Raw genomic sequence first — 26,867 nt, forward strand, 5'->3', positions numbered from 1 at the left:
ATTTTATGTGCAAGAACTTCAATATGGCGATGGACTGGTACCCGTCCGCTCAGTTCTGTCACTTGCTCCTCTCTCCCAGACCCTAAGCTGTCAGTGTGCAGAGCCTCCCTAGAGGTGGGGGGGCCACAGGGGCGTAAGGGAAGAGAGGTAGGTAGACAGCTTCGCCTCGTCTCAGCCTTGGGAGTTACTGCCGAGGGTTTTACAGAACCGGACAGGAAACTGAGGCACCGTCACGTGGTCTCTCAGGGCCGTCAGGGCAGTCATGGCAGCCCGCGGCCCACGCTGATCTCCGCTGGACCCACTCGTCCCGCCCCCGCCCCGCCTGCGGCGCAACAGACCCGGAACGGACGCCCCTCCCCCCTCCGCCCCCGCGCCCCCCGCCCCGCCCCAAACCCCACCTCCCGCCGGTGCCCTCAACTTCACTTCCGGCCCTGGGAGGAGCCTCCGCGGCCCCCGCAGGTCTGTGCGCCCCCGTCGCCACGCCAGAGCTCCGCAGCGAAGCCCCCTCGGACACCCCTGGTGGACACCGAGGTGTAGCCGCCCTCCCCCCCACCGCGCCGCGCCCCCCACCTGGGTTTGGCCCGACACGTGGCCCTCGGGTCCTGGGAGGGGCCAGGGTGAGGGCAGGGGCGGGTTCGGGCAGGTTACCTGCGACCCAGGACCGCCGCTCAGGACCACCGTTCTAGGGGTGGTGGACGTGGGCGGCTCCGGCATGAGTTCGGGGGCCGCTCCGCGACTGCGGGCGCTGCAGCGACACCTGGGCTCCTCAGAGGTAGGGGGCGGGTCCGGACGCTGGGTTCCTGGCTCGTCGCGGCCTGGGGGCTAAGGTCCGAAGTGGCGCATGAGCCAGGGGCTCTGGGAGAACGAGGAGGTGGGGTCTGGCCAGCCCCTGCCCGCACTGACTGGCTGGAGAAGGAAGCCCGTGTGTGGAGATGCCCTGCAGTGGCTGGGCGGAGGGGAGGGGGCCCTAGTAGGGTCTAGTGTGGGGGAATGGGGGTCAGACCAGCATTGTTTATGAAGCGTTTTTCAGTGTTTTGGCCCCACAGCCTCACGTAGCTGACTCAGGGACGCCAGCCCAACCCCGCCCCCTCCAGGGTCCAGGGGCAGCTGGGGACTCTGTCCTCTGGGGCTGTTTACTCCGAGGCTGCGGTCTCTACGCCAGTGCGGACACAGGGCTGGGCCCCACACGCTCATCCCTGTCCCTCTCTCGTGGTTCAGGGCAGAGGCATGGAGCTGGTCAGCAGCCCGCTGACCACGCATGTGCTGGACACGGCCTCAGGGCTCCCAGCCCAGGGCCTCTGCCTCCGTCTGTCCAGGCTCGAGGACCATGGCCAGCAGTGGACGGAGCTGAGAAAAAGGTAGGCTTGAGGGTCACAGAGTCCAGATAGCCAGGAAGTGTGGGCTGGATGGCAGTGCTGACCACCGTGCTATGGTCCCCTCAGCCTCGGGGCCAAAGAACACACTCGTGCAGCCTCACAGCCCCAGTGCCAACTGGGCCGGGAGCCAGGGCTTGCCTCTCCCTGAGGGCAGGGTTGGCTGAGGCCTGAAGTGTCATCTGAACGCCTCACTGTCACCGTGATTAACAGGTAACCTTGTGCCAGACAGTGCACTGAACACTTTTCTTGTGTTCTTATGCTCACTACAGCCTGTGGCCAGGCTCCATAATTACCCCTTTTATAGTCGCGGAGACTAAGGCAGCGAGAGGCAAGCAAAAGGTGGGCGGCTCGGCAGGCCCTGGCCCCTTGCCCCAGGCTCCACTGGATTAGGCCCAGCCCAGGCCCTGCCTTGTAGCGCTGGGGCCGCCCTGTGAGTCTCCTGAAGGAGGCAGGTTCCCTCTGGTGGTGGGAGTGGACGGCTGGGCCCCAAGGGTTCAGGGCCTGAGGACAGAGAGCTCATCCCCCGCCCCTTCGCAGAGGCTGGGGTTCCAGGTTCTTGAAGGAATATATGGAGTCCCCCGCAGGGTCCTAGAGACCCATTCCCAACTTCTCCCCCATAAACTGTGTGGGTACATGCTGCTCCTCCCAGTCGCAGCACAGAAACTTGAAAGCACAGGTGGCAGGAACAATGGGAGAACTTTCCAGACGTGACTGGGGGCTAATCAGTGAGCAAAGCGCCAGGCCCTCAGAACCCTCCATTCAGACACTCGGTACAGCTGGAAACAGGCCACCATGAGGATGGGGGTTTGGGGACAGTTACTGATCCAGAAAGCCACACACAATATATTAAATGAAAAGGGCAAGCTATCAAACAGTATGAACAGAACAATCCATTTTAGAGTATTTTTCCAAGTTTATGAATAAGCATAGTTATGCATAGAGAAAATCTAGAAAAATATATGCCAGTATAAAGGGATTGTTGCTCATGGAATAGATTTTTTTTTCCTTTTCTGCTTCTCTGTACTGGAGTTCCCTAAAAAGACACTGCAGTGGTGTCCCCGAGCTGCTCTAGACCCCAGGCCCTAGAACGTGGCCTGCTGCAGGGCATTCCCAGTGACTCAGGTTGTGGAGGCGTCTGAGGCCATGGGCCGACCGACCCTGGAGAGCCAGGCAGGGGTGACTCCTCACTCCCTCCGACTCCACTCTCTCCAGCTACACCGACTCGGATGGCCGCTGCCCGGGGCTCCTGCCACCAGGCCCGATGAAGGCAGGCACCTACAAGCTGTCCTTTGACACTGAGGGCTACTGGAAGAAGAGGGGGCAGGAGAGCTTCTACCCGTATGTGGAGGTGAGGGCCGGGGGTGGGCCAGAGGGGTGGAGGCCTGTGATTCACCAAGATTCCTGCAGTGGGCAGGCTGGTCCCACCTCTCCCTGGGCGGTGGCAAGCAGTGAGTTCACCTGCTTTGAGCTCTCGGAAGGTGTCCGGGGATTTTACCACAACACACCCATCCCTGCCCTGTCCCTGGGTAAAGCTGTGGGGCAGGGCCAAAAGTGACTCAGCCCCTGTGGACAAAGGCACTCACCTGACCCTGTTCAGGGCGGATCCTTCGAGTTCCCCAAGCCGAGGGCTTTCTCCGGGGGAGGATTCAGCCCCATCCGCAGCCCTCACCATTTTCCAGTTCTCCACTGGCTTCATCTGGCCCTCGGGGCTCCAGCCCCACTTAACTTCTGCCCCCGGTCCACAGTCTGGGCTGCCTGTGTGCTGCACCAGACCCTCACTCTGTCCCGGTGCCCTCTCTGCTTCTCAGGTCGTTTTCACCATCACCAACGAGACCCACAGGTTCCATGTGCCCCTGCTGCTGAGCCCGTGGTCCTACACCACGTATCGAGGAAGCTAGTGGCTGAGCCATCGCCTCCTCCGGACAACTGCTGGCCTGTGAGCATCAATCCCATCCCCACAGCTCACTGGGACACCTCAACAGAGGGCACCAGTTCACACTCCCTGCGGGAGATTCTGGCCCCCCAATTTCCAGTAGCCGCTGAGTCTCAGGCGTCAATAAAGTCAGTGATGGCATCTGCAAGGCTGCTGCGGTTCCTGGGCTCGGCTGGTGCTGCCCTGGCCCGAGGTGGGAAGGAGGGCAGCAGGGAAGGAAGTGGTCAGGGCACCACGGGCCCTGGAGGTGCCTCTCCTCCACGTAGCCAGGCAACAAGACACACAGCAAATGTAGAAAAACTTCATTTGCAGACGATACAAATAGACAAACCGCTCCTGTCCTTGGTGAAAGGGAGTGTCATCCAGGGAGCAGTCCCAGGTGGGCACTACGTTGGGGTGCCCACGAGCCCCGCGGGACCCTGGCCCAGCGTCTGCCCAATCACGGCCGTCTCCAGAGGCTTGAAGCCCACGTTGTCCAGAGGGATTCCGAAGGCCAGGAGCTTAGCCTCATAGGTGCGCAGCAGGTCACTGTGGGCCTGTGGGGTGAGAGCAGCATCGGGAGGGGCGGAGCCACACGGAGGGTGACTCTAGCCCAGGCCTTACTCAGCTCTGGAGGGTGCAGGAGGGTGGTGGAGGAAAACCATTTAAAGCTAACCTTTACCAACGGCTCACGATACGCCACACCTGATCATAAGCACCTTGACGTACATAACTGAGCTAACCCACAATGGGAGACGCTGCCATTATTCCTGTTTCACAGATGGGGAAACTGAAGCAGAAGATACAGACTCAGAGCAGAACTAGAGTCTGAACGTGCTCCTGGCTCCTTGCCAGGCATTTCTCATTCAAATCAGTCATCCCTGACTTCACGGGCATGACCTTCCACATGTATATGACCCTCCCTGCCTTGTGGGTGGAGAGTGCAGGCAGGCGGCCCTCCATCCCCCGATCCCAGGAAGGCTAAGGTCTGGGCAACAGTGCTGGTGGGGCCAACACAGGCAAGGTTCCTGTCTCCCCCCCCCCCCCCCAGCCTCTGGAAAATGGATACTTTTTAAAGAGTTAAGTTAATTGCATCGGATTGGTTACAAGGGATTGAAATGCGCAGGAAATGCTTGGAGCCTGGTCTGACATCATCCTCCCCATTATCAAGAAAAAGGTGCTGATGCTTGGAGCTGAGATTTAAAGGGTGAGCTCAGGCTGGGCTCCAGACAGAACTTGGGGGCTAGGTCCTGGCTCTCACCTTTTTCTGGGGGTCGGACCTCCTGACAATCAGATACATTCCCTTAGAACTGCACACACCAGTAGATGGTTCGAATTTTGTAGATGTAAGTATCAGGGGATGCCAGAGCGTACAAGGGAAGTGTCCAGATGGGCAGGGCTGAGGAAAGGCTCAGGGAGATCTGGTCACGGGCGCTGGAGCCCAGCGCCAGTGACAGGCATTGCCTCCCTCCTGGGGTTCCACAACCCAGGGTGCACAGTAGAACCAGGATGCAATGTCCACCGGCAGGCTTATGGGCTTATCTGAGTCACACTCACGGGGTGGCTGCTCGAGGTAAATGTATCTGTAGGCAGCGCTATGTCTGCATTTCCCATAGGCAAAGCCAAGGCAGAGCTGGGGGCTCACCCACAGAGGAGTGAATACTGGGTAGAGGGCCCAGGCCTCTGGGGCTCATGAGGCAGACAACAGAAGGGTCAAGGCACTCCCTGCCACTCCCCAACAGCGGGAGGCCTCCACACTGCTGGTGGCTTTGGTGTGGGTACGGGGTGCAGCTTTCATCAGACTTACAAAGGAGTGAGAGAAGCTTAGACTCGTACTGTCCCCTACATAGAAGAAGCAAAGGAGGCCCATCCAGTCACCCCAGAGGCCAGGTCAGCAAGAGTAAAGGGTCAAACAGGGAGACAGGGACAGAGCACCCTCATTTAGCAGACCTCCACTGGGCAGGCCCCTGTAAGGGACACCAGGACCATGGCCAGAGCTGAGACAGGGCTGTCTCAAGCCTGGCAGCTACAGGTCTCCCGGGTGGCCAGGATGCCAGCACAACCGCACCCCCGTGGCAGCATCAGAGACCCAGTCCACACACACAGTGACCCTTAGAAGGCCCAGACAGCCTCAGGCTGTGTATGCCTCAAAGTGTAAATCAGGTGGGGCCCTGAGAGAGGGTCAAGGAGGCTCCTCATACCTTGCAGACCCGGGCCAACTCATACTGCAAGTCCTTGATAGTGTTGTTCTTTGATTCTAGAACATTCTAAGGAGAGAAAGGTGGATGTGAGTTAGAGCTTGTCTTTGAGCTGAGGTAGACAGGGGTTGGCAGGGGTCTGGGAGCTCCAGCAGGGGACCTCAGACATCCAGGGAATGGCAGCCTGACCCCATCACGGTGTGCATCCACACAGGGCGCAGCCAGCCAGCACAGAAAGGTCTTCAGAGGAGAAAGGGAAGATACCATCTGCCTCTCCAGATGGCGACTGTCTAGATGCTGGGAAGTGAGGACAAGAGATCAGAGAAGCCAGGCCAACCACGGCCCAGGGAAGGCCCCTTGAACCCCTACCCGCTGCCTGGAGGGTTCCTGCCTGGCCAGAGAAGTAAGTGTCCAGAAAAGGCAAGAGCTGCCACCTGGCCCACAGTGACCCTGGCCCACAGGCCCAGCTGCAGCAACCACTGAGGACCGGACTGATTTCATCATGAGTGCCGGCAACACAGCCTCATCCAGCTCCAAGACCAGCTGCCCCTCCCAAAAGTAGAGGCAGGAAAGCCATCCTGACCTTTCTAACAGGGCCCTCGCTCCCCGCCAGCTGGCGTTCACAGGGATTCACACACAAACAAGGACAAACAAGGACGCAGATGGGCCCCCAGACCCAAGTCCATGGTGCTGCCAGCCCAGACTAGGCCCCTCCCATGTGGCTGCACCACCACAGGCCCCGAGAGCCTGTCCTGAGTGACTCAGGCCCTCCTGGCCCTGCCACCCCCTGAGCCAGGACTCACTGCTGCCCGAAAGCAGCACCTGGTCTCATCCAGAAATGGGCACTACATAACGTTGGACTCCTCAGCACCTCTCCACCAGCAATAAGTCCTTCACCCCTACTCAGTGCCAGCTCACCTCCCACCTTCCCAGAGGGTTCTCTCTGATCCAGTCTGCCCCACCCAGGACCTTCCATGTTTCCTTACCAGCCCCAAACCCAGGGGCACAGCCAACAGCGTGAGAATCACCCCCATCCCTCTGGCTCTGCTCCCTTCGCCACAGCCCTGCACTCCCCCAACACCCAAGCAGCAGCAAGGGGCTCACAAGGATACAACCAAGAGGGAGCTGCAAGCTTAAGGTCAAGGCCAGGTGGGCAGTAGGCCAGTGCAGGATGCTTGACATAAACATGAAGTGACCTGACACAGAGTTAATCCTCAGGGCCTGGGTGTCATGTGAGCAAAGGGGGGTTTATGTTCAGCTGAACTACACAGGGACAAATCACCTAAAAAATGCTACCTGTGTAGGGACACCTGGGTGACTCAGTCAGTTAAGCGTCTGACTCTTGGTCTGGGCTCAGGTCATGGTCTCACGGTTCGTGGGTTCGAGCCCAGCATCAGGCTCCGGCACTGTCAGTGCAGAGCCAGCTTGGGATTCTCTGTCTCTCCCTCTCTCTCTGCCCCTCCTCTGCTCGCTCTCGCTCGCTCTCGCTCTCTCTCAAAATAAATAAATAAAACATTTTTTTTTAAATGCTATGTGTGCCATTTCTCAGGATGAAACACGCTTGCGCAAACCGAAGCAGTCAGCAGCCCCTAACTCCGAAGATCTGTTTCTCCATGAAGGAAAAGCAGACACACACAGGCACCGTCTATCCTGGAAGGATCCACCTCTGGGACAAGCTGGCCTCTCCTCACTGGGCCTCTCCATAAAGACATGCAGACCAGCTGCGTTCTCTGGGGCCATGCACACCCGCGTCTGTCTCCCAGGCACCCAAGGGCACTGCACCTGGGGTTGTCTCAGGCCCGGCAGCTACAGTAGGTCACCCAGGTGGCCAGGATCCCTGCACAGCCGCACTCCCGCGGCAGCCCAGAGACCCCTTGTCCAGCCTCACCCGTTCTTTCTGTGACATGCCCCAACTAGGCCCAGGGAACAGAGACACAAGGCCCAGCTCCAGGCAAGACGGCCTGCCAGGTGCTGTCAGGCTTTTGCTTGCTGAGCCAAAGCTGGCAGCTATTGCCAGGGTTCCTCAGCTGGCCCCACCAGCCCATGGGCACCCAGGCCCCATCTGTCTTGTTTATTGCTGTCCCCAGTGCCCAAGATGGTTCCAGCATAGAGGAGCACCACGAGGAACTGTGAACTCGTGGCCTTTGCTCAGACATAACTCCCTCTGGGAACCCTGCCACAGCACCCGCCACCACAAAGGGGCACCCACAGCCCTGCATTTCCCTGTCCTAACTGCCCATGGCCCTGCATTTCCCCATCCTGACTGCCCACAGCCTATATCCGGACATCAAAGCAACCCAGGCAGACTGTGGCAGTAGTCTCAGCTGAGAGCTCATGGGCCCGACTGTCCCCCAGGCCTGTCTCTAGGTTTGCTGCCAAATTCCCGAGGAGCGCCGGCCCACAGCAGCTTAAGAAACCCAGGGCCTGATAGGCTGAACTAAACCCATCTCGAGAACTGGACAGGCAGTGGGCTCAGGGCCAGAAGGGCTGAGAGGTTAAGGAGGGGACTACAGAAGACCTCAGACCTGAGCAAAGCCAGTAACAGAGAACCTGGGGAGCCCGATGGCACACACGGGCCTGTGAGCAGACATCTGCAGCCCCATCTATGCTCAGGCCACAGGAAACCCATGACCCTCCCAACATCACCTGAGGGTCCCCACCGGAATGACGGAGGCTGGACACAAACACACGAAACAAGCGACCCCCAACCCAAGCTCAGGACACCTACTGGGGGGCAAGGACATGAGGCTCCAGCCCAGCACCTCCCCAGGAGCCCGCCTGGGGCCTACCTCCAGCTTGCGGGACACAAGGGTCAGGGCAGCAGGGTCCAGGTTGGAGGCCGCCAGCACCTCATTAATCTGCACCTCTTTCTTCTCCACAGCAGCGCTCAGCGCCTGCAGCTTCCGCTCCAGAACCAGGTTCTTGAAGCCCACCTTCTGCTGCACCTCCAGGATGGCCGCGGTGAACTTCCTGTACAGCTCATCTCGCTCCTGCTGTACCTGCAAGGGACAGGCTGCAGTGGACAAAGAGGCCACCTCCCCCGGAAGCATCTCACTGGTCAGAAGCCCCCTCCCGCCTCTTCCCTGGGCCAGAACATACCACTTCTGCTGAGTGAACTCCATTCACCAGTGCCCACCCACGGATGGGGGGGCTGGGTGTCATTTACACTGCCGCCACACCCACTCTCTGTGACGGGATTAAAGGGCTGCAGCCATCCACACTGTGGAAAGCAGGAGGAAACACTAACTGGACCCTCGTCTACTAAGCTGTTTCAGGAGGCAGGAGGGCACCCTCGTTAGAGCTGGAGAAGCCCCACAGAGAGGCTGGGGCTCTGGGTTTGTTCAGGAGGCTCAGGAAAGTCATGTCCCTGATCACCCCTACGTCACATGCAAGGCATCAAACTCCAGCAAGCAATGCTTGGGAGTGGGGCCCGTGGGGATCCATCCACTCCCTCTGCCAGCCCTGGATCCTAGAACATGCCCCACGAGGCAGATCTGGAGACCAGCCTGTCAATAAATAGAAGTGTTCTTTTTCATCTTCCGATTCTTTTTCCTTTAACTGAGCACCTTAAAGAAAAACCAAGACTGTGTGTAAGTATAAAACGTGAACGCCCCTTAACCCAACTTCCCAGAGGCCTCCATGTGAATCCATGATGTAACTCCTTCCAGAATGTTCTCTACGTGTGTAAAAACATGTCTTGGGGCGCCTGGGTGGCTCAGTCGGTTAAGCGTCCGACTTCGGCTCAGGTCACGATCTCGCGGTCCGTGAGTTCGAGCCCCGCGTCGGGCTCTGGGCTGATGGCTCAGAGCCTGGAGCCTGCTTCCGATTCTGTGTCTCCCTCTCTCTCTGCCCCTCCCCTGTTCATGCTCTGTCTCTCTCTGTCTCAAAAATAAATAAACGTTAAAAAAAATTAAAAAAAAAAAACATGTCTTACAGCTAGGAAGAGAAGAGGGTTATGCTCAAACCTGCAGCACCTTCTCCTTCTCCTTACTGTACAGTTTTCCCTCGATTCACTTCAATCAGTCCATCCCTTTGGTCTTCAAAATCTGCTGACACATCGACACGCTTGGTTTTCTCAGGAAACACTGACTTGGGCACATACCACGAACGACACTCAAACAGAAGAGAAGGGGCAAAGTGCACAGGCTCCAACGCAAGCCTTTGCAGTCAGCCTCCATTTCCTCCTCCCCAAATGCACACCCCCTTAGCCAGCAACGGCGGGGGCGGGGGGGCACGGGGGGGCGCAGGGCGCATCTCACTGGTGACTCAAGGGTCCTTCTCCTGGCCAGCCAGCAGCCTGCAGGACCCTCAGAGGCATCTCTGAAGAAGGTGACTCTAGACCTGATGGGATGATGGGATGTACCTGAGGAATCTGGACCATTCCATAATCACTGTCTGTGAGCATGAATCTCAATCAGGTGAGAAAAGGAACAAAACCTGAATTAACCAAAGTTTACAAAAACGGAACTGCTCTGCCTGGCATGTGTGCCACTCACGGGGTACCTCAGAAAAGCACATTCAACAAGACATCTTCCACCCGATCACATCAGCAAGTTTTGAATTAGTGACATCTGGTTCAGGCAGGAAGTGGCCCCTTGGGTGCTTTGGGCAGAGTCATAACTCAGAACAACGCTCTGTGCAGCCTCTACCCAAATTCGGAACACAAACCTTTTGGCCCAACAAGCCACTGCTAGGGACTGACTTTAAAAGAGATGCTCAGCCCTGCACAAAGGTAAACTTAAAAGGAGGACAGTGGCAGTGGTTTGTAACAGCAAAAGACAAAAACAAAGACATCTCTCCAGGGGAAGTGGCTGCATAACAAATGGAGCCTTCTGGGGCGCCTGGGTGGCTCACTGGGTTAAGCGTCCGACTTCAGCTTAGGTCATGATCTCACAGTTTGACAGTTCGAGCCCCGCATCAGGCCCTGTGCTGACAGCTTGGAGCCCGGAGCCTGCTTTGGATTCTGTGTCTCCTTCTCTCTCTGCCCCTCCCCAACTTGTGCTCTGTCTCTCTATGTCTCTCAAAAAATAAATAAATGTAAAAAAAAAAAAATTTTTTTTAAATGGAGCGTTCTGGCACAGAGCCGAACATGACTGTTCTGTGTGTACAATCTGGAGACAGCACAATCAAGGTGAGGTTAAAAAAAAAAAAAAAAAAGCACAGCGTTCTTAAGGCATGAAGCCACCCGTACATAAGGGTGCACAGGAAGAAGTCTGCACAAAACTCAAGGAGCTGCTACCACTCATGAGAACCAGCACTGCACAGCAGGAGGGCCCTCTCATTTTCACTCACAGACGGCAGGGCTCCAGGACTTCTTTACAATGTGTGCCCGACAGTTTACTACTTAAACACATGTACATACATGGAAAAGACCCTCAATGCAAGGGCTAGGTACCCTTCACGTGCTTCAGAGGTGAGCCGGGGGGAAAGAGAATTGGGGGTGATGGTCTCCCAGCAGGGCACCTGCTCTGTGAGACCCTGGGCCTTCTCTAGAATGTACCACAGGGTTTTGCCTCGTAAGGCTGCAGAGCGTGAGAAGTGGACAACAGGACTCCCAGCTTTCGAACCTAGAAACCCAGCCGCGGTTTTAAGGCTTCCTGAAACCAATGGCCGAGCCAGGGTTACAGGAAGGGTCTCTCCCTGACTGGGGGTCCCTGGGATGCCGGCCTGGCATCTGCTCACCTTGAGAAATCGCTGCTCCAGCACCTCGTGTTCCCACTGCAGGTCCTTTAGCTCTTTCTCGGCAACCTTCAAACGTGCTTTTGTGCGCTGGAGAGAAAATGAAAGGTGGAGGACAAAGTGTTCAGGACCAGGCGTCCACGTAATGCAGGCTCCTGGGGGATGGCAAGGCCAAAAATAATTGTGGAAGAGAGCTGCCTCAGGGGCACCTGGTGTCTCTGGATCAGGGCTGTCAGTTCGAGCCCCATCCTCAGTGTAGAGACTGATAGAATGAATGAAGGAACGAACGAATGAACGAAGGACTGGCTCAAGGACACAAGCAGCTGAGCGCCCCCCGCAGCAAGCTGGTGGAAACACCTATTGCCCAGAATGTGCACCAGCTTAACATCCTGTCCATGAAGGACACCAGTCAGAGAAGCTGAGATTCAGCCCCCCAGTCCTGCCCTAAAGGCCGACCCTGCTCTGGGACCCAGGAGACACCTTGCTGATGTCCCTCCTCTCCTAGCCCAGGAGGAAGTGCAAGGAGGGAGGCACAGTCAGGCAGAAACTCACAACCAGGGTCTGTCTGTCCCTCTCATAGTTCCCGAGCTTCTTCTGCATCTCAGTCACGTCATCCCGAGCCTTCTGAAGAGGGTCTGTCAGGCGCTTGTTCTGCGCGGACACCTCCATCATCTCCCTCTCGAGGTGACCTTCCTTCTTGCGCATGTCCTCCAACTGCTCCTGTTGGCACAAGTACGGCAGGGGTGCGGCAGGGGTTCGGCAGGCAGAGCCGAGGTCTTCAGAGGGCAGAGCCAGGAGCCCTCCTGCCCACCAAGGACGGTCCTGAAGACCTGTTCTGTGTATAAACACGGAGTAATTTGGCAGTCTTCACTTATTCTGAATCTTCTAGGAAGGCTGCTTCCACACAAATTGAGATTACACTTTTCCAGGACCCGAGGGGCATTCCCCACCGTGGGAACTCTGTCCCTGCCAGCACTTGCGTGGTGATGACACCACCTGTGCAGCCATGCTGGGGCTCCCACTACAGTTCCGCATGAAGCTTCCACCTGTCGAATGTGTCCTTTTCACGAGCCCCGCCTACGCTACAGTCAGGGCAACATCCTGGCTGCCGCCAGCCACAGGTGTGGAGAGGCTCCATTATGAATTCAAACAAGGACAGAGGAGCACCCTCAAACATCTTTAAAAGGAGAGTAATGGGCCCGACGGGGTGGAGACCTAGTGTCTGGGGCCCCCGGCCCAGCCGGCCCTAGCGCAGCACCTTGAGGGAGTTGATGAGAGCCAGGTTATTGAGGGTGATGTCGTTGTAGTAGTTCTTGATGTCTGTAAAGGCTTCTTCATGCCGCTGCATCAGCATGTTGATCTGGCCGTTCTTTCTCTCCTCCACCTCGTGGATCTCAGTCTTTCTCCTCAGGTCAAGTTCATCCCTAAGCATCTTCATTTTTTTATCATACTTGGCCTCAATTTCTGAAAGGCAGAAGCACATATAGGGCAGCTTAGCAGAGGAACAGGTGGCCCAGTGTCTATCAGAATAGATGGAACCTATGGGCACCTGGGCAGCTCAGTAGGTTGAGCGTCCGACTCTCGATTTCGGCTCGGGTCATGATCTCATGTTTCATGGGTTCGAGCCCCATGTCCGGCTCTGCACTGATAGCATGGAGCCTGCTTGAGATCCTCTCTCTCCCTCTGTCTCTCTCTGCCCCACCCCTGCTCATGCTCTCTCAAAAAATAAACATTAAAAAAAAAAAAAAAGAATAGATGGGACTTCTAAACACGGCCCAGGAACATCCACCGGGATGAAGGCTGTGCACACAAGCGCGGCCAAAGCACAGGACGGGTCTGAGTGGACCTCTCTCTGCTGAGGCTCACAGATGACATATTCAGCACACACACACCACTGTCTGCCTTCCTTTGTCTGTAGCAGGCACTGATAATCAATCCCGGGGTTAGGGTTCCCAAAACCAAGTGTCAGCTGATCCCACAGCTCAGTGGTCATCCAGGCCGACTCTAGAGCTTTGTCTGTGAACCCGACAGACTTCTCAAACGGGAGCCTCCTCGGGCCAGAAGCCATGAAGACTATTCTAAGAATACTGCCCACAAGACAATAACTGCCACGTGCCTCAAACTACTGATTTATGCCAGGAGTAGGGCCGTAGGTGGTAATCACAGCCTCCCCAACTTGCGTGGAAGTAAGTTGTTCCGGGATTCTGGGCAATCCGTCAGCCTTGGAAACTACATTTTCTCTCTGCGCATCTAGGCCATTTTGACCTGGTTTCTGTGCCCTGGGTGAGCAGGCCCTAGAGGTAAATTTCCTTCTGACAGGACGCATGTAAGGAACTGACCTCGCACTTGCCTCTCGAAGTCATTCCGCATCTTGGTGACCTCCTCGCTGTGCTTCTGCGAAGGCAGAGAAGCAGGCCATTACTAGGTGACAGACACACACAGAAGCCTCTCCCTGGGGCTGGCCCTGCTCCTCGGTGGTATGGAAAATCCAACTCCGGAAACTCTGCGCTGTTTCTGGAGGGTGCTGGGTTCCCCTCACCTCCGAGCCCTTGGACCATGCTCAGAATAACGTGGTTTTGGTAACTTCCGTGTTTCATAATTCACTTTCCTTGGTTAATGACCGAATGTTAACAGACATGCTCAACACTGACCGTGCTTGGCCCCTCACTCAGCTTGCCCACAGGTCGGAGAGCACGGGCCATGTCTACACGGAGCTGCAGGTTCTCTCCAGATGCCTGACGGCCTGCTTCAGCTGTGACTTAGAGCAGCATTCACAATTATTTTCACAGTTATATAGAGAGGTTTTGAATAGAAAATTTAGATTATTTTTTATAGGATAGTACTTTTGCACAAAGGGGTATTCTGACCACATAACTACTCCATATCCAGGCCTCAGGTAAGCAGACAGCCTCACATCACCAAATTCACTGGAAATCTGTCTGTCAGCAAAGATCAGACTATTCTTATAGGTCCAAGACTTCACCGTCAGCCTTCACTGCAAAGTTTTTTCTTAGTTGAGGCTGCAGTGCCTCCAGCATGAGGCAAACGTATTAACAAAGTCTTCCGAACCCATGGCCAAGAAGAACCTTAGAAAACCAAAGTCAGACACATCTTCCCTCTGCCCAAAACCTCCAAAGTTCCCCCAACTAAACCCAGGTCAACAGCTGGGTCCTGACTGTGGCTTTTGATGCTGACAAGCTCTGACCTACCTGCCCAGCCACCTTGCCCCTTGCTCCTCTAGGCCTCCACAACAGCCCATCCCCTATGCCTTCTCCAGACCTGGTCTCCCTAAGCCTGGCTCAGCCCCACCGCCTTCCAGCCTTTGCCCAAATGTCACCTTCTCAATGACACACTCCCAGAATTCCTTGTAGAAGAATACAACCCTACCCTCAACCCACTGCATCCTCTTCCCCACACTGCTCTTCCCACCGCGTTTATGCCTGTGGACGTGCTCCACGTATCCAACACTTCGTTCTGTCTTTTGTCTCCTTCCTGGACTGTCAACCACACGTGGGCAGTCATTCTCTCAGTCCTGTTCCCTGTCCCCAGAGATCAGAACAGCGCTTGGCACCTTATGGGCACCAGGCAAATGAATCTCAACCTCCACCTGGAACCCCCAAGCCTCACTCAGAAAGGACCAAAAAGTTAGCCAGGTGCTTATGAACCCAGCTTGCATGACAAACTGCCATGGCCACGGAGGGGCTGGTATACCAGACATGTTAATGGTTGCATATGTTTCTTTTTAATGTTTGTTTATTTTTGAAAGAGAGACAGAGCACGAGCAGGGGAGGGGCAGAGAGAGAAGGAGACACAGAATCTGAAGCAGGCTCCAGGCTCTGAGCGGTCAGCACAGAGCCCGGCACAGGGCTCGAACTCACAAACTCGAGATCATGACCTGAGCCGAAGTCGGACGCTCAACCGACAGAGCCACCCGGGGGGCCCCGGTTCTGTATGTTTCTAAATGCACCTGACAGACTCCCTGGGAAAGCAGCCAGGTGTCAGGTGTCAGCAGCACATGAAGAGGACCCTAGGCTGGATTTTCCCCTTGGGAAGTCCATTTGTTGCTCAGATCTGAAATAAAATTCTGTACTTGGCCCCCAAATGGGATTTGTCTTTTTCTTAAATAGTTCAACTAATTCCCAAAATGCAGGAAGCTTCTAAGCAAAATATGAATTCCCAGGTAAGTTGACTAATCAGGAGTTCACGGTCCCCAGCAGCCAGTCAGGCACTGGCGGCCCTCACACCTACCAGCCGCAGGTTCTTCACCGCCACCTCGTGGGCCAGCTCCTGCTCCTTGAGCTCCACCTTCAGCGCCCGCATGTCCTTGCGCAGTGCACCCTCCTGTGCGCAGTGCTCCCTCTGGGCCAGCTTCATGACCACGGCACCCTCAGCCTTCATCTCCGTCAGGTTGTTCTGATGCTCGTACAGCAGGTGCTTCACCTTCTGCTTGTACACCTGCAGGCAGCGAGAGCACCGCTTGCTTCCCTGCACACTCTCACCCACACCCCGGCACACGCACACTCGCCTGCTCACCTGCCCGTGCATGCTCACCTGCAGGCACATATCTTTTTTTTTTTAATGTTTTATTTATTTTTGAGAGAGAGAGAGCGCACAAGTTGGGGAGAAGCAGACAGGGGGACAGAGGATCTGAAATGGGCTCCAAGCTGACAGCAGAGATCCCGATGTGGGGCTTGAACTCACGAACCAGGAGATCATGACCTGAGCCAAAGTCGGACGGCTAACCGACGGAGCCACCCAGGTGCCCCGTGCACATACCCTTTTATAAAAAATACTTTCATGAGTATTTCATGAGTGGCTCAGTCAGTTAAGCGTCCAACTCTTTTTTTTTTTAATTTTTTTTTTTTAATGTTTATTTATTTCTGAGACAGAGAGAGACAGGGCATGAGTCGGGGAGGGGCAGAGAGAGAGGGAGACACAGAATCGGAAGCAGGTTCCAGGCTCCGAGCTGTCAGCACAGAGCCCGATGTGGGGCTCGAACTCACAAACCCTGAGATCATGACCTGAGCTGAAGTCGGTCGCTCACCCGACTGAGCCACCCAGGCGCCCCTAAGTGTCCAACTCTTGATTTCAGTTCATGTCACAATCTCCCATGTCAGGCTCTGCGATGAGCATGAAGCCTGCTTGGGATTCTCTCTCGCCCCCTCTCTCTGCCCTTCCCCCACTCATTCTCTCTTTCTCTCTGCCCTTCCCCCACTCATTCTCTCTCTCTCTCTCTCTCTCTCTGAAAATAAATAAACTTAAAAAAACAACAAACCTTCATTTCCCAGTGTAAAGGATACAAAGGGCTGTGACCCCAAAGCAAGCAACAAAATGCCCCCCTGCTCGAGCCCCGTTCTTCTGTGCCATACGGTATGTCCAGCAGGGACGGGCAGGCCAGCTGCATTTACCTTGATCTCAACCTGGTGCCTCTCCTCAGCCTCCTCCATTTCCCGGTCCTTGTTCCGCAGCTCGGCCTTCTTCTCCTCCAGCTGCCTCCTCGTGATCTCCCAGAAGGTATGGATCTTGTCCCGCTCCAACTGGAAGTAGTTGCGCTCCTCACGCTCACGGTCCAGCTCCTCGCGGACACGGCTGACATGCTCCTCCACCTGCCGGGCAGAGCGCAGCCGTGAGGCCCAGCAGGGCCCTCCCCCCACCCCTGCCCACTGCGATGAAGAAAGAAAGGCTGTTCTCACCTAAACACAAGTAAAAACTAAAAGTGAGATGTTAAAATATGATGCTAGAAAGGTCCCGAGGACAGGACATAATTCAGAAAATAGCAGAAGTACCTTGAATGTAACCAATAATCAAAATATGATTGTATCTTTTCATCCATTCCCAGGAATTTATACTAGAGGAATTTCTCAAAAGAACACAAGAGTTGGGGCACCTGGGTGGCTCAGTCAGTTGGGCGTCTGACTTCGGCTCAGGTCATGATCTCACCGTGCGTGGGTTCGAGCCCCACGTCGGGCTCTGTGCTGACAGCTCAGAACCTGGAGCCTGCTTCCGATTCTGTGTCTCCCTCTCCCTCTGCCCCTCTCCTGCTCATGCTCTCTTTCTCTCAAAAGTAAATAAACGTTAAAAAAAAAAAAAAAAAGAACCAAAAAATACAAGAGTTATCTGCTCAAAGACATTAGCCACACCATTATTACAACAGCAAGAAAAGTTTAAAGGAAGTAATCTGAGATGATTTTAAATACGGAAATGGCTGAGAAATTAGAGTAAATCTACTAAAAGGTTATATGGCCCAAAGACACATAAATATGAAAATGATGGAGCAGCATGTACACACGTTAACAAAACAATGCTAAATTAAAAAACATTCACCTTCTGGTGGTGCCTGGGTGGCTCAGTTAAACATCCGACTTGATTTCAGCTCAGGTCACGATCTCACAGTTCAAGAGTTAAAGCCCCGTATCTGCACTGTCAGCACAGAGCCTGCTTGGGATTCTCTCTCTCCCCCTCTCTCTCTGCCCCTCCCTTGCTCTCTCTCAAAATAAGTACATAAAACTTTAAATAAATAAATAAACAAACAAACGCTCACCTTTAAAGGTATGTTAAGCAAAAAAAATATACAAACCCAGAAGAACCCCTAACAGTCAAAAAGGTTTTGTCCGAAGCCCACTGCAAATCTCCAAATAATTTTTTTTTTTTTTTTTTTTTTTTTACGTGGGGCTGGCTCTTGGCTTTCTTGGGAATTTCATCTCCATCAAGAATTAGTCATCTTCAGAGCACAACTTCAGGCCACTCAGTGTGAAGTTTTTCTCTCTTGATAACCCCACTCCCCACAGGGAAACCACACTTCTCACTTCAAGAGAAGGCCAAGGGGCGCTTGAGTGGCTCAGTCAGTTGAGCGTCCGACTCTTGATGGCGTCTCAGGCCATGACCCCAGGGTCATGCACACGGTCTGCACTGAAAGTAGAGCCCACTTGGAATTCTCTCCCACTCTCTCCTTCCGCCCCTCTCCCCCACAAATAAATAAACATTTTTTAAAAAGAGAGAGAGGGGCGCCTGGGTGGCTCGGTTGCTTAAGCGTCTGAGTTCAGCTCAGGTCATGAGCTCACGGTTCATGGGTTCGAACCCTACATTGCGTTCTCTGCTCTCAGCAAATCCTTTGTCAGATCCTTTGTCCCTGTCTCCCTCTGCCCCTACACTGCTCATACTTTCTCTCTCTCAAAAAGAAATAAAACATTAGAAGATAAAAGTAAAAATAAATAAATAAAATGAATTAAAAACTTTAAGAAGAGAGAAGGCCAAGATAACAAGCCCCTAAGGAGGGGCAGCCAGAGCTCTGTGGTGGGGAACCTGGGTGGGGCTTGCCTCCCCATGGGGTTCTGATGAGGGGTTCAGCAGATGACAGTGTCCTCATGGCACAGACCTTTCGTATCTAGACTCAAACAGATAGCCTAAACCAGGCTCCTACCTAGTTCGATTGACTCACAGTCTTAGATTTCCCTCAATATTTAGGTTTCTTATAAATATCCAGATTTCTAGCTTCTCTTTGAAAAGCAGAAAACAGACCACACTGGAGCCCAGTGCCTCCAAGGTAACCATCCAATGAACTGACTGCAACTGTCCCCAGTCCCTCACCCCTGCCTGGACCCTAGACAGTTCTGAGGTGTCAGTGCTCACACGTGCAACCTAACCACTGCTGTGTCACAGTTCTGTATGCACAGGGACAAGAAGTAAACGGGGAGACGAGAAACAGCTCAACTGATGGCAATGTGATGTACCGTCCATTCCACACACAGCAGCCCCACCCTCTCTCCAAAACACAAACCGGAACCCATCACCATCTCCTTAAACTGCTTGAGGTTCCCCCGCATGTAAAATAAAGCAACCCTTCACTAGTGTACAAGGGCCTCTGTCCAGCTCATCAACTTCAGCTCATGTCACTGTCCCCGTCTCCTTTGTATTTATGTCTTAAAACTATCAAGGGAGTTATTAACACCAACCCACAAGCTGACATGGGACCCTCAAGAGGCCTATAGCAGACACTCACTCACGGGTCAGTCACCAACACAAAGGCTGCAGGGGCCACCACACCTGCTCTCATGGCTCACCACGTGCTGCAGTTTTTCACTGGAATTATAATTAGATAATTACGTTCTCTGGTCCTTAAAGTCGTCAAAATGGGTAAGTGGCTTAAAATAATTCCTACTGTTTAATGCAAATAAAATAAACAACAATATTATATATGCATATAACAGCTCAGTAAGCATCAGGTGCATAAAAGGATAAGACTGAAAGGATATACAGAAAATTAAAAATAGTTTTTATTTTGGAAAATCATTTCCTTCCAAATTGCTACCACCCTATTTAAAAATGTCTTCAGTGTACTGATGCCTTTTTTAAACTGTACTGTGCTTGAGAGTTTTAGAGCCGACGAAAAGTATGGAAATGGGAAGAGGTGTTATCTTGGTTTGGACACGAGTGCAGGAGCACACTGAGGGGAGGTGGACGAGGAGGCAGTGGGCAACAGTCTGTAAGAAGTTCAGAAAGGGGCGCCTGGGTGGCTCAGTCAGTTAGACGTCCGACTTCAGCCCAGGTCACGATCTCGCAGTCCATGAGTTCGAGCCCCGCGTCGGGCTCTGGGCTGATGGCTCAGAGCCTGGAGCCTGCTTCTGATTCTGTGTCTCCCTCTCTCTCTGCCCCTCCCCTGTTCATGCTCTGTCTCTCTCTGTCTCAAAAATAAATAAACGTTAAAAAAAAAAATTAAAAAAAAAAAAAAAGAAGAAGTTCAGAAAGACAAACAGCCAGAGACAACTTCGAACGACACTCGCCACTCCCATCCCGACCTAATTGCTCACCTGCTCCTTGCTCATGTCCTCCGGAGCAAGCCCGTCAACAATCGGGGTAGCTTTGGTTTTCCCTTTCTTCCCTTTCTTCTTGGGCGCCTTTGATTAAAGAAGAGATGATTGGGTAAGACAGGGAGGCCTGGCTCTGATTAATTCCCGGGCTCACCAGAAGAGGAATACCTGTCGTGGTACCTCTGTCCTACTGCTCACTGTCTCATGCCCCACCTGGAGCACATCACTCCGCCCTAAGGTTTCCCCACCCTTCACCACCCACACATTTCTCTGTTGACACCTCTGGAGAAACAAGGAAAAAAAAAATCTTCCTTTTTAGAAGAGAACATTTTCTCCCTCAGAAAGGAAGGGACGGGGAACTCATTCCAAATCCATTCCTTGGTGCGTGGCAGAGACCTCCTTGGTGTAGATGCAAAATGTGCTTGGCCAGGACAAACCCCGATACCACACTGCCAAGTGTTACTATGTTGGCTATAATGCTTGGTCACCACCATAGAGAAACCTGCAAGAAACTGTTCAATAAGTCTAAGGAGAAATGTCTCCATAGCAATGATCACAGGTGGTAATAGAAGGCTTCCTTTCTTCCAAATATAAAACTCCTTCAGAGAATCAGAGGCGCCTGGGTAGCTCAGTCAGTTAAGCGTCTCTTGATTTCAGCTCAGGTCATGATCTCAGTTTGTGGGATCAAGCCCCATGTCAGGCTCTAAATTCTCTCTCTCCCTCTCTCTCTCTCTCTGCCCCTCTTCCGCTCCCGCTGTCTCTCCCTCAAAATAAATAAACTTAAAAAAAAAATCTTTGGGGGTATGTGGGTGGCTCAGTCGGTTAAGCACCCCAGTTCAGCTCAGGTCATGGTCTCGGGGTTCGTGGGTTCGAGCCCCGCGTCGGGCTCTGTGCTGACGGCTCAGAGCCTGGAGCCGGCTTCGGATTCTGTGTCTCCCTCTCTCTCTGCCCCGTCCCCACTCGCGCTCTGTCTCTCTTTCTCTCTCAAAAACAAACATTTAAATAAATAAACAAACAAGTAAATAAACATTATTTATTACTAATTAATTTTAAACTTTAAAATAAATACATAAATAAATCCTTGAAAGAAGCCTTGTCAGGAGCTGAAGCAGACAGCACTCGCCACGGGTGTGCTATAAACAGTTCACCACACGGACCTGCTCTTAGTGTCACTTGCTTTTAACAACTTTGACAAGATGAGAGAAACCTCCCACCTCCACTCACCTCTCAAGGGCCACTCAAGCACGTACTGAATTTCCAAATCCCTGTCTTTATGCCTAGACTTCTCCCAACTCTGTGACCCATGCTTTTGCATGTGCATGAATCTACATGTTTCTGTAACGTATCTGTGTGTCTAAACGTCCCTATTAATGTTTTCATGTGTGTACATGCATGTCTACACATCTCTGTAACATGTTTACGATTACAAAAAAGTTTTACGTGGATATCTCGGAAAACACAGAAAAGCAAAAAGTGAATAGGAAAATCACCCATATTCCCACAAGCTAGTGATACACATAAGTATTTTAGCGATCTTTTCCAGCTGATTTTAAAAGACCCATCCACTAAAATCTTTCCTCCTTCGAGAAGTCCCATCAGAAGGTCCCAAAGGTTCACCACTACTTGGCAATTCACAGCCAACTGCAGGGGCTTGGAGAGGCATTCTCCCCGCCAGCTGATGGCCCGCGGGCTACACCCCAGAAAATGCGCTACTGAACGCGTCTATACCATGGGTGCCAGGGCAGCTGAGGGCCCCAATACAGGAGAGAGGCAGGAGGAAGAACTGGAGAGGCGGTGAGCTCCCCGTCGTGCTCGGACAGGCCTGCCTCCCACGGGGTTCTCCAAGGAAACAGCAGTTCCTGTATCCTGGGGCTCTGTCCAGTACTCCTTGCTGTAGCGGGAACTCCAGCCACTGCGGTATGCCTCAGACTCTCCATCCCAGAGACTGGGCGTCCTAGGGTGTCCCCTGACCCCGACTGTGCTCCATGGGACCCTATAATGTCAGACCCTAGGGCCCAAGGGTCGGAGGACTGAGACTTCCATAACAAATGGGAAATCTTTTTGTCCCAGGTTCTGTTTTCTGGACGGCTTGCACATCAAACCCTGGATCTCGGCGCGGGGGTTGGGGGGGGGGGGGGGGCGGTGAGCACAGGAGCCTGGAGATCCCAGATCTCTCAGCTCAACGTGCGTGCGGGATGAGGGATGCGGCATGCGTAGCGCCCCATGCTCTCCTCATGGGAACGCCAGGAGAGCACCAAGGCCTCAATTCCAGGAACCCAGAGCTCCAAGCCTGCCCACTCTTGGGGTCTCAGTGCGCACAGGTCCCGGGACCCCAGGCCTCCCCATCCAGGGGTCTCTCTGCGCGCAGGACTGTCTAACCGAGGAGCCCCTGGCCCCCTCAGGGACCCTAGCCGGGTACCCCGCGCCTCCTCACCATGGCTCTCGTGGTGGATTCCCGCCGCGACCTGCAGACAGAGGCGCCCGCCCGACGGCGGCCGCAGCGTCTCCCGGCAACCGATGGGCGGTCCCGCGCGAAACCTCGAAGATCCTCGCGAGACTCGGCCAGCCGGTACAGTCCCTCGCCGCCGCGGAGGCGAGTTCCTAGCAACTCGCGCTGGGCGGAACCCGGGGTTGCCCGAATCGAGTAGGTCTTGCGGCGGCCTGGTGTCAACCGCACTCTGGATCTTCCCGAAGCTCCTAAGCGCATTTCGTTGGGGGATTATGGTGTTTTTTGCGTGTCTCCCCGACTAGAACTTAAGCTCCCCGGAGGGGGAGGAACTGTTTCGTCCACTTCTTACCTACAGCGCCTAGAACAACAGTACATACCAGGTGTTCAGTTAAGAGTGCCTTCAAGGAAGGAGGGAGACCGCAAGGAAAGACAGATCAGCCGCCCAAGGCTCCCAGACGCTATGCAAATCGGATTCAAATTTGGGCCGAGGTTACGCCCCTGGGCCACACCCCCGCCCACCTTTGAAAATTCCTCCCACCAGCTGCCGCGGTGAGGGTGGAAGGTAGCTGGGTTTCCGCAAACCATCAGAACAAAACAGAAATAGGAAAGAAAAGTATTTTCCAGCTAGCTCCAAAGTTTTGAAGTCGGCAAGTGTCTCCTCAAAAATAAACTGCTCTGCCAGAGGAGGCCTCCTCTGTGGCCCCCGGTCCTCATGGTGAGGAAAAACTAGAAACCTCTGCCAGGGGTTTCCAGACAGGCACTGCAGAAAAAGCCTTAGGAAGTCCCTTTCCCAACCCCTTGCTCTGAAAACTGCAAATCATTATATGATTTTGCAGGTGAATTTCCAACCCCTGCCACCACCCTGTTGCCCACGTGTATCACTCCCTGTCAATCAGAAGACTAAGAATGTGTCATAAGCAAGTGCCCATCTTTACACACCATTTGTCCTCTTTGTTTGTACACCCTCTCTTTTAACATCTTCCTAACTAGTGATTTTGCAGCAGGTCATATCTTCCCATCTGTTTGGGGATGGAGAAGATTCCAGAATTTTTTCACCCTGGAGAGTTGCACTGGGGACAAAGTGTGAGTAATGAAGAAGGGATCTGCCAATCCCACCCAAGGAAGAAGATGCCTCCTTAGCTGGGCTTGCTTAGGCCCCAAGCACACACACACAGGCAGTGATCCGAGAGCCACAGTAAGGACCCTGAAGGGCTTCCTGGTTTACCCACAGAAGCCATGACTGCTCTTGGACTGGAGCAGCCAATTGGAAGGACCCACCTTGCACAGAGCCATGATTTATTTATAGCAGGCCCTGAGGCCTTTGTGAGGTCTGGTCACGTCCCTGTGCCTACACCACTGGCCTGATAGGGGCCTCCTCCCCCAATGCCAGGGCCTCCCAGAGGGAATTTGGCGGGCCAGACAGTGCAGCTGGGTAACACGGAGGGGTAATTATTGTTATTTAACACTTAGTTTGGCAGACCCAATATGCTAGGTGCCTCATGCTGATTGGCTTTTTTGCTTTAGAAGTCTGGGAGTTCTGAATTAAATAAATGCATTAACAAGAATTCCTTTCAGCAAAAAGGGCAAGAAAAAGAAGGTGAGCTCAGGATAACGAGACAGGGAATTCACTTGTCAAAAGCAGCAGCATCGCTTAGTTTATCGTTCCACAGAGAGCCCTGGCTGACAACTCCCCGGGCTCCTGACAGGCCCACAGTGACCTGTGCTTTTCATATTGGATTTGAGTTCAGATTCTTAGAAAAGAGCCTTTTCTTCACATGTGTGGCTCAAGATACTTTTATTCAGCATCAAGCTGTGCAGCTCCGAAACCCAGATAAATGGCATCTGAGTTTCCTGCAAAATCACAGAGCAAATGTTAACATAGACAAACCCCCTGACCATATTGTCTAATGTCTGCCTCTTCCTCATGCCTGCTGACTTGGTCAGTTAGGTAAACTGCTTCAGACCACTACATCATCATCGCTTCTCGGCCTTTTGGCTAAGATCAAGTGCAGACCACTACGTCAACTCAACAGATGCCTGGGTGTTAAGGTAATAGAATACTTCAGCGACACCTGGGGGGCTCAGTCAGTTAAGTGTCTGACTCTTGATTTCAGCTCAGGTCATGATCTCATGGTTCATGGGATCGAGCCCTGTGTCGAGCTCCGTACTGACAACAAGGAGCCTGCTTGGAATTCTCTCTCTCCCTCTTTCTCTGCCCCTCCCCTGCTTGTTCTCTCTCTGTCTCCCTCCCTCCCTCTCTCTCTCTCTTTCAAATTACATAAATAAGCTTTAAAAAAAAAGATAACAGAGGACTTGAGAAGACTGGACTCTCATTTAGAGATAAATAGTGAAGTATTTACAAATGAAATTATATAATGTGTAGGATTTGCTTCCAGCAATGAAGGGAGGTAATTGATAGTAGAGAGGAAACATGATCAGCCATGAGTTAGTAACTGCTGAGTTTGGGTGTTGGGTACAAGCAGGTTAATTGTGCTATTCTCTCTCCTTTTGCTTAAAAATATTCTTAATGAAAAGTTCAAAATAAATAAACACTGGCTCTGGAATCAGATCACCTGCTGGTCACCAGCTGGAATGCCTTAGACAAGACCCCCTCTGTACCCACCTACCCATCTCTCAAATAGGGAAAATTATTAAACAATTGCCATTACAGTTACTGTGGCTACATAACAGGTTATCCCCAAAAGTAATGGCTTGATACAGTAACAATATTGGTTTTGCTCATGAGTCTACAACTCAGCCAAGACTCAGTGGGGGGCAGCTCACCTCAGCTCCACAGAACACCCCCAGAGGGGTGGCTCAAAGCGGGTCTCATGTCTGCCCCGTGGCCTGAGGACTTAAGTCCGGTCTACTGGCTATTGCCGGCCAGAACACACACATTGGCGTCTTGAGTGGCCTGGAATTCCTCACATAAGGTGGCCAGGTTCCAGGGGGTCTTCTGAGGGACAGGTGAATCTCCCTTACGACCCAACTTTAGAAGTCACATGGCATCATTTCTGCCACACTCTATTGGCCAGAGCAGTCACAAGGCTTGCCCAGGTTCAAGCAGGAAAAGTATAGGTGAGGGAGTGTCTTGAGGGGAGTGGAAAGGTTCTGGAAATGGAATCAGAAATACCAATCTGGGGGTGCCTGAGTGGCTCAGTCGGTTGAGCATCCGACTTCAGCTCAGGTCATGATCTCGCTCGCGGTCTGTGAGTTCGAGCCCCACGTCGGGCTCTGTGCTGACAGCTCGGGGCCTGGAGCCTGCTTCGAATTCTGTGTCTCCCTCTCTCTCAGCCCCTCTCCCTCTCATGCTCTGTCTCTCTCTCTCTCTCAAAAATAACTAAAAACATCAAAAAAAATTTTTTAAAGAAATACCAATGTGACCATTTTGAGAAAATACAATCTGCCACCCCAGCTCACTCTGAACAGCCAGTACCTATCCCCTGTCCCAACTTCCCAGGGCACTCACTGGCTTGCTTATGGCCCCACCACCCATCCTAGAACTCAGTTTTGTCCCTGGAAAGCCAAATCTCTGCCTTTTGGGGTCACATGGAGGCCAGTGGCTCACAGCAAGGGCTGGTTCTCTACAGGGTCACGGAAATCATTTTAGAAGGTTGCAAACTGCAGTTTTTGTTCTCACTTGTTTTGTAAACTAAAGAACAATGGGAACCATTAGCCAGCCTCGGGGACTGACAGTCTCAAAGGCTGTGGGCTCCGGTGACTGGAGTTGGGCTGGGCAGCGAGGGCCTTCCTCGAGTGGCTGAAACTGTATGGACCACCTGCCTTTGAGAGGGTGCCTGTCCTGCAAACACCAAGTTCATACCCACCTCCCTCCTCTGCGGGCCTTTTTCACTCCCAGCTGGGTACAAACTCTTTCTCCCTGATGCTCTTCTGTGGTTGGTTTTGTTTTTATAAAAGTGCAGTCTTTGGGCTTGAATTCGGACCCTCTGGCTTCCAGTGCCTGGCTGTGCAGCCTTGGTCAGGTTACCTACCCTCTCTGTGCTCAACGTCTGCACCTGGAAAAACAGGACACCGTCTTCTTTGGATCTCTGGGAGAATTAATGAGATACTGCGCACAAAGAACTTGACACAGGGACGCATTCCAGGGGCGTGTGTTTGCGGTTCTCGACGCGCCCGGATCCTGCCTGCCTTCCCGGGGCGCCCTGGCTGCCCGCTCCCACCTCCCTACCTCCCATCCCCCACTCCGGCCTCGCCGTTACACTCCCGCCCAACCCCACCCACATGTGTTCTCCATAGTATTAGCCACAATCTGCAAATCTTTGCTTACAGGCCAGGGGTGTGGGCGCCGCCTTTGCCTCTCCTCGTGCCTCCCCTCCATGGCCAGCGAAGCACCGACGAGTAGCTGGCACCCCATAAATATCTGGGGGTGAACAAATGGACGGAAGTCGGCGCGGCTGCGGGAGGAGCGTGCGCGCTGGGGGCGCA

The 26,867-nt window shown here is 53.5% G+C and overlaps 2 protein-coding genes across 7 annotated transcripts; one reads left to right on the plus strand and one right to left on the minus strand.

Annotated features, from left to right (window-relative positions):
• The first annotated feature begins 642 nt into the window (after positions 1-642).
• On the plus strand, positions 643-3,457 carry LOC106988974 (5-hydroxyisourate hydrolase-like). The gene is made up of 4 exons (XM_027076508.2): positions 643-772; positions 1,219-1,358; positions 2,589-2,724; positions 3,185-3,457. The coding sequence occupies exons 1-4, from the start codon at positions 713-715 to the stop codon at positions 3,272-3,274; spliced, it is 426 nt and encodes a 141-aa protein (XP_026932309.1). The 5' UTR covers positions 643-712; the 3' UTR covers positions 3,275-3,457.
• A 137-nt stretch (positions 3,458-3,594) lies between these two features.
• Positions 3,595-26,850, minus strand: GAS8 (growth arrest specific 8). Of its 6 annotated transcripts, none has more exons than XM_027076495.2 (12): positions 26,710-26,850; positions 22,407-22,779; positions 19,973-20,059; positions 16,574-16,771; positions 15,414-15,620; positions 13,505-13,559; positions 12,424-12,629; positions 11,718-11,885; positions 11,169-11,255; positions 8,276-8,485; positions 5,490-5,555; positions 3,595-3,845 (listed from the first exon to the last, which is right to left on the minus strand). In XM_027076495.2, exons 2-12 carry the CDS (start codon positions 22,677-22,679, stop codon positions 3,696-3,698), a joined length of 1,707 nt encoding a protein of 568 aa, XP_026932296.1. In that variant the 5' UTR covers positions 22,680-22,779; positions 26,710-26,850; the 3' UTR covers positions 3,595-3,695. The 6 variants fall into 6 exon arrangements, with proteins under 6 accessions (XP_026932296.1, XP_053066806.1, XP_026932298.1 ...); XM_053210831.1 differs by lacking the exon at positions 26,710-26,850 and adding an exon at positions 26,249-26,403; XM_027076497.2 differs by lacking the exon at positions 5,490-5,555 and having other exon boundaries at positions 26,710-26,840.
• Positions 26,851-26,867: the final 17 nt, after the last annotated feature.

The sequence above is a fragment of the Acinonyx jubatus genome, chromosome E2, assembly GCF_027475565.1.
Source record: "Acinonyx jubatus isolate Ajub_Pintada_27869175 chromosome E2, VMU_Ajub_asm_v1.0, whole genome shotgun sequence".
Lineage (NCBI taxonomy): Eukaryota > Metazoa > Chordata > Mammalia > Carnivora > Felidae > Acinonyx > Acinonyx jubatus.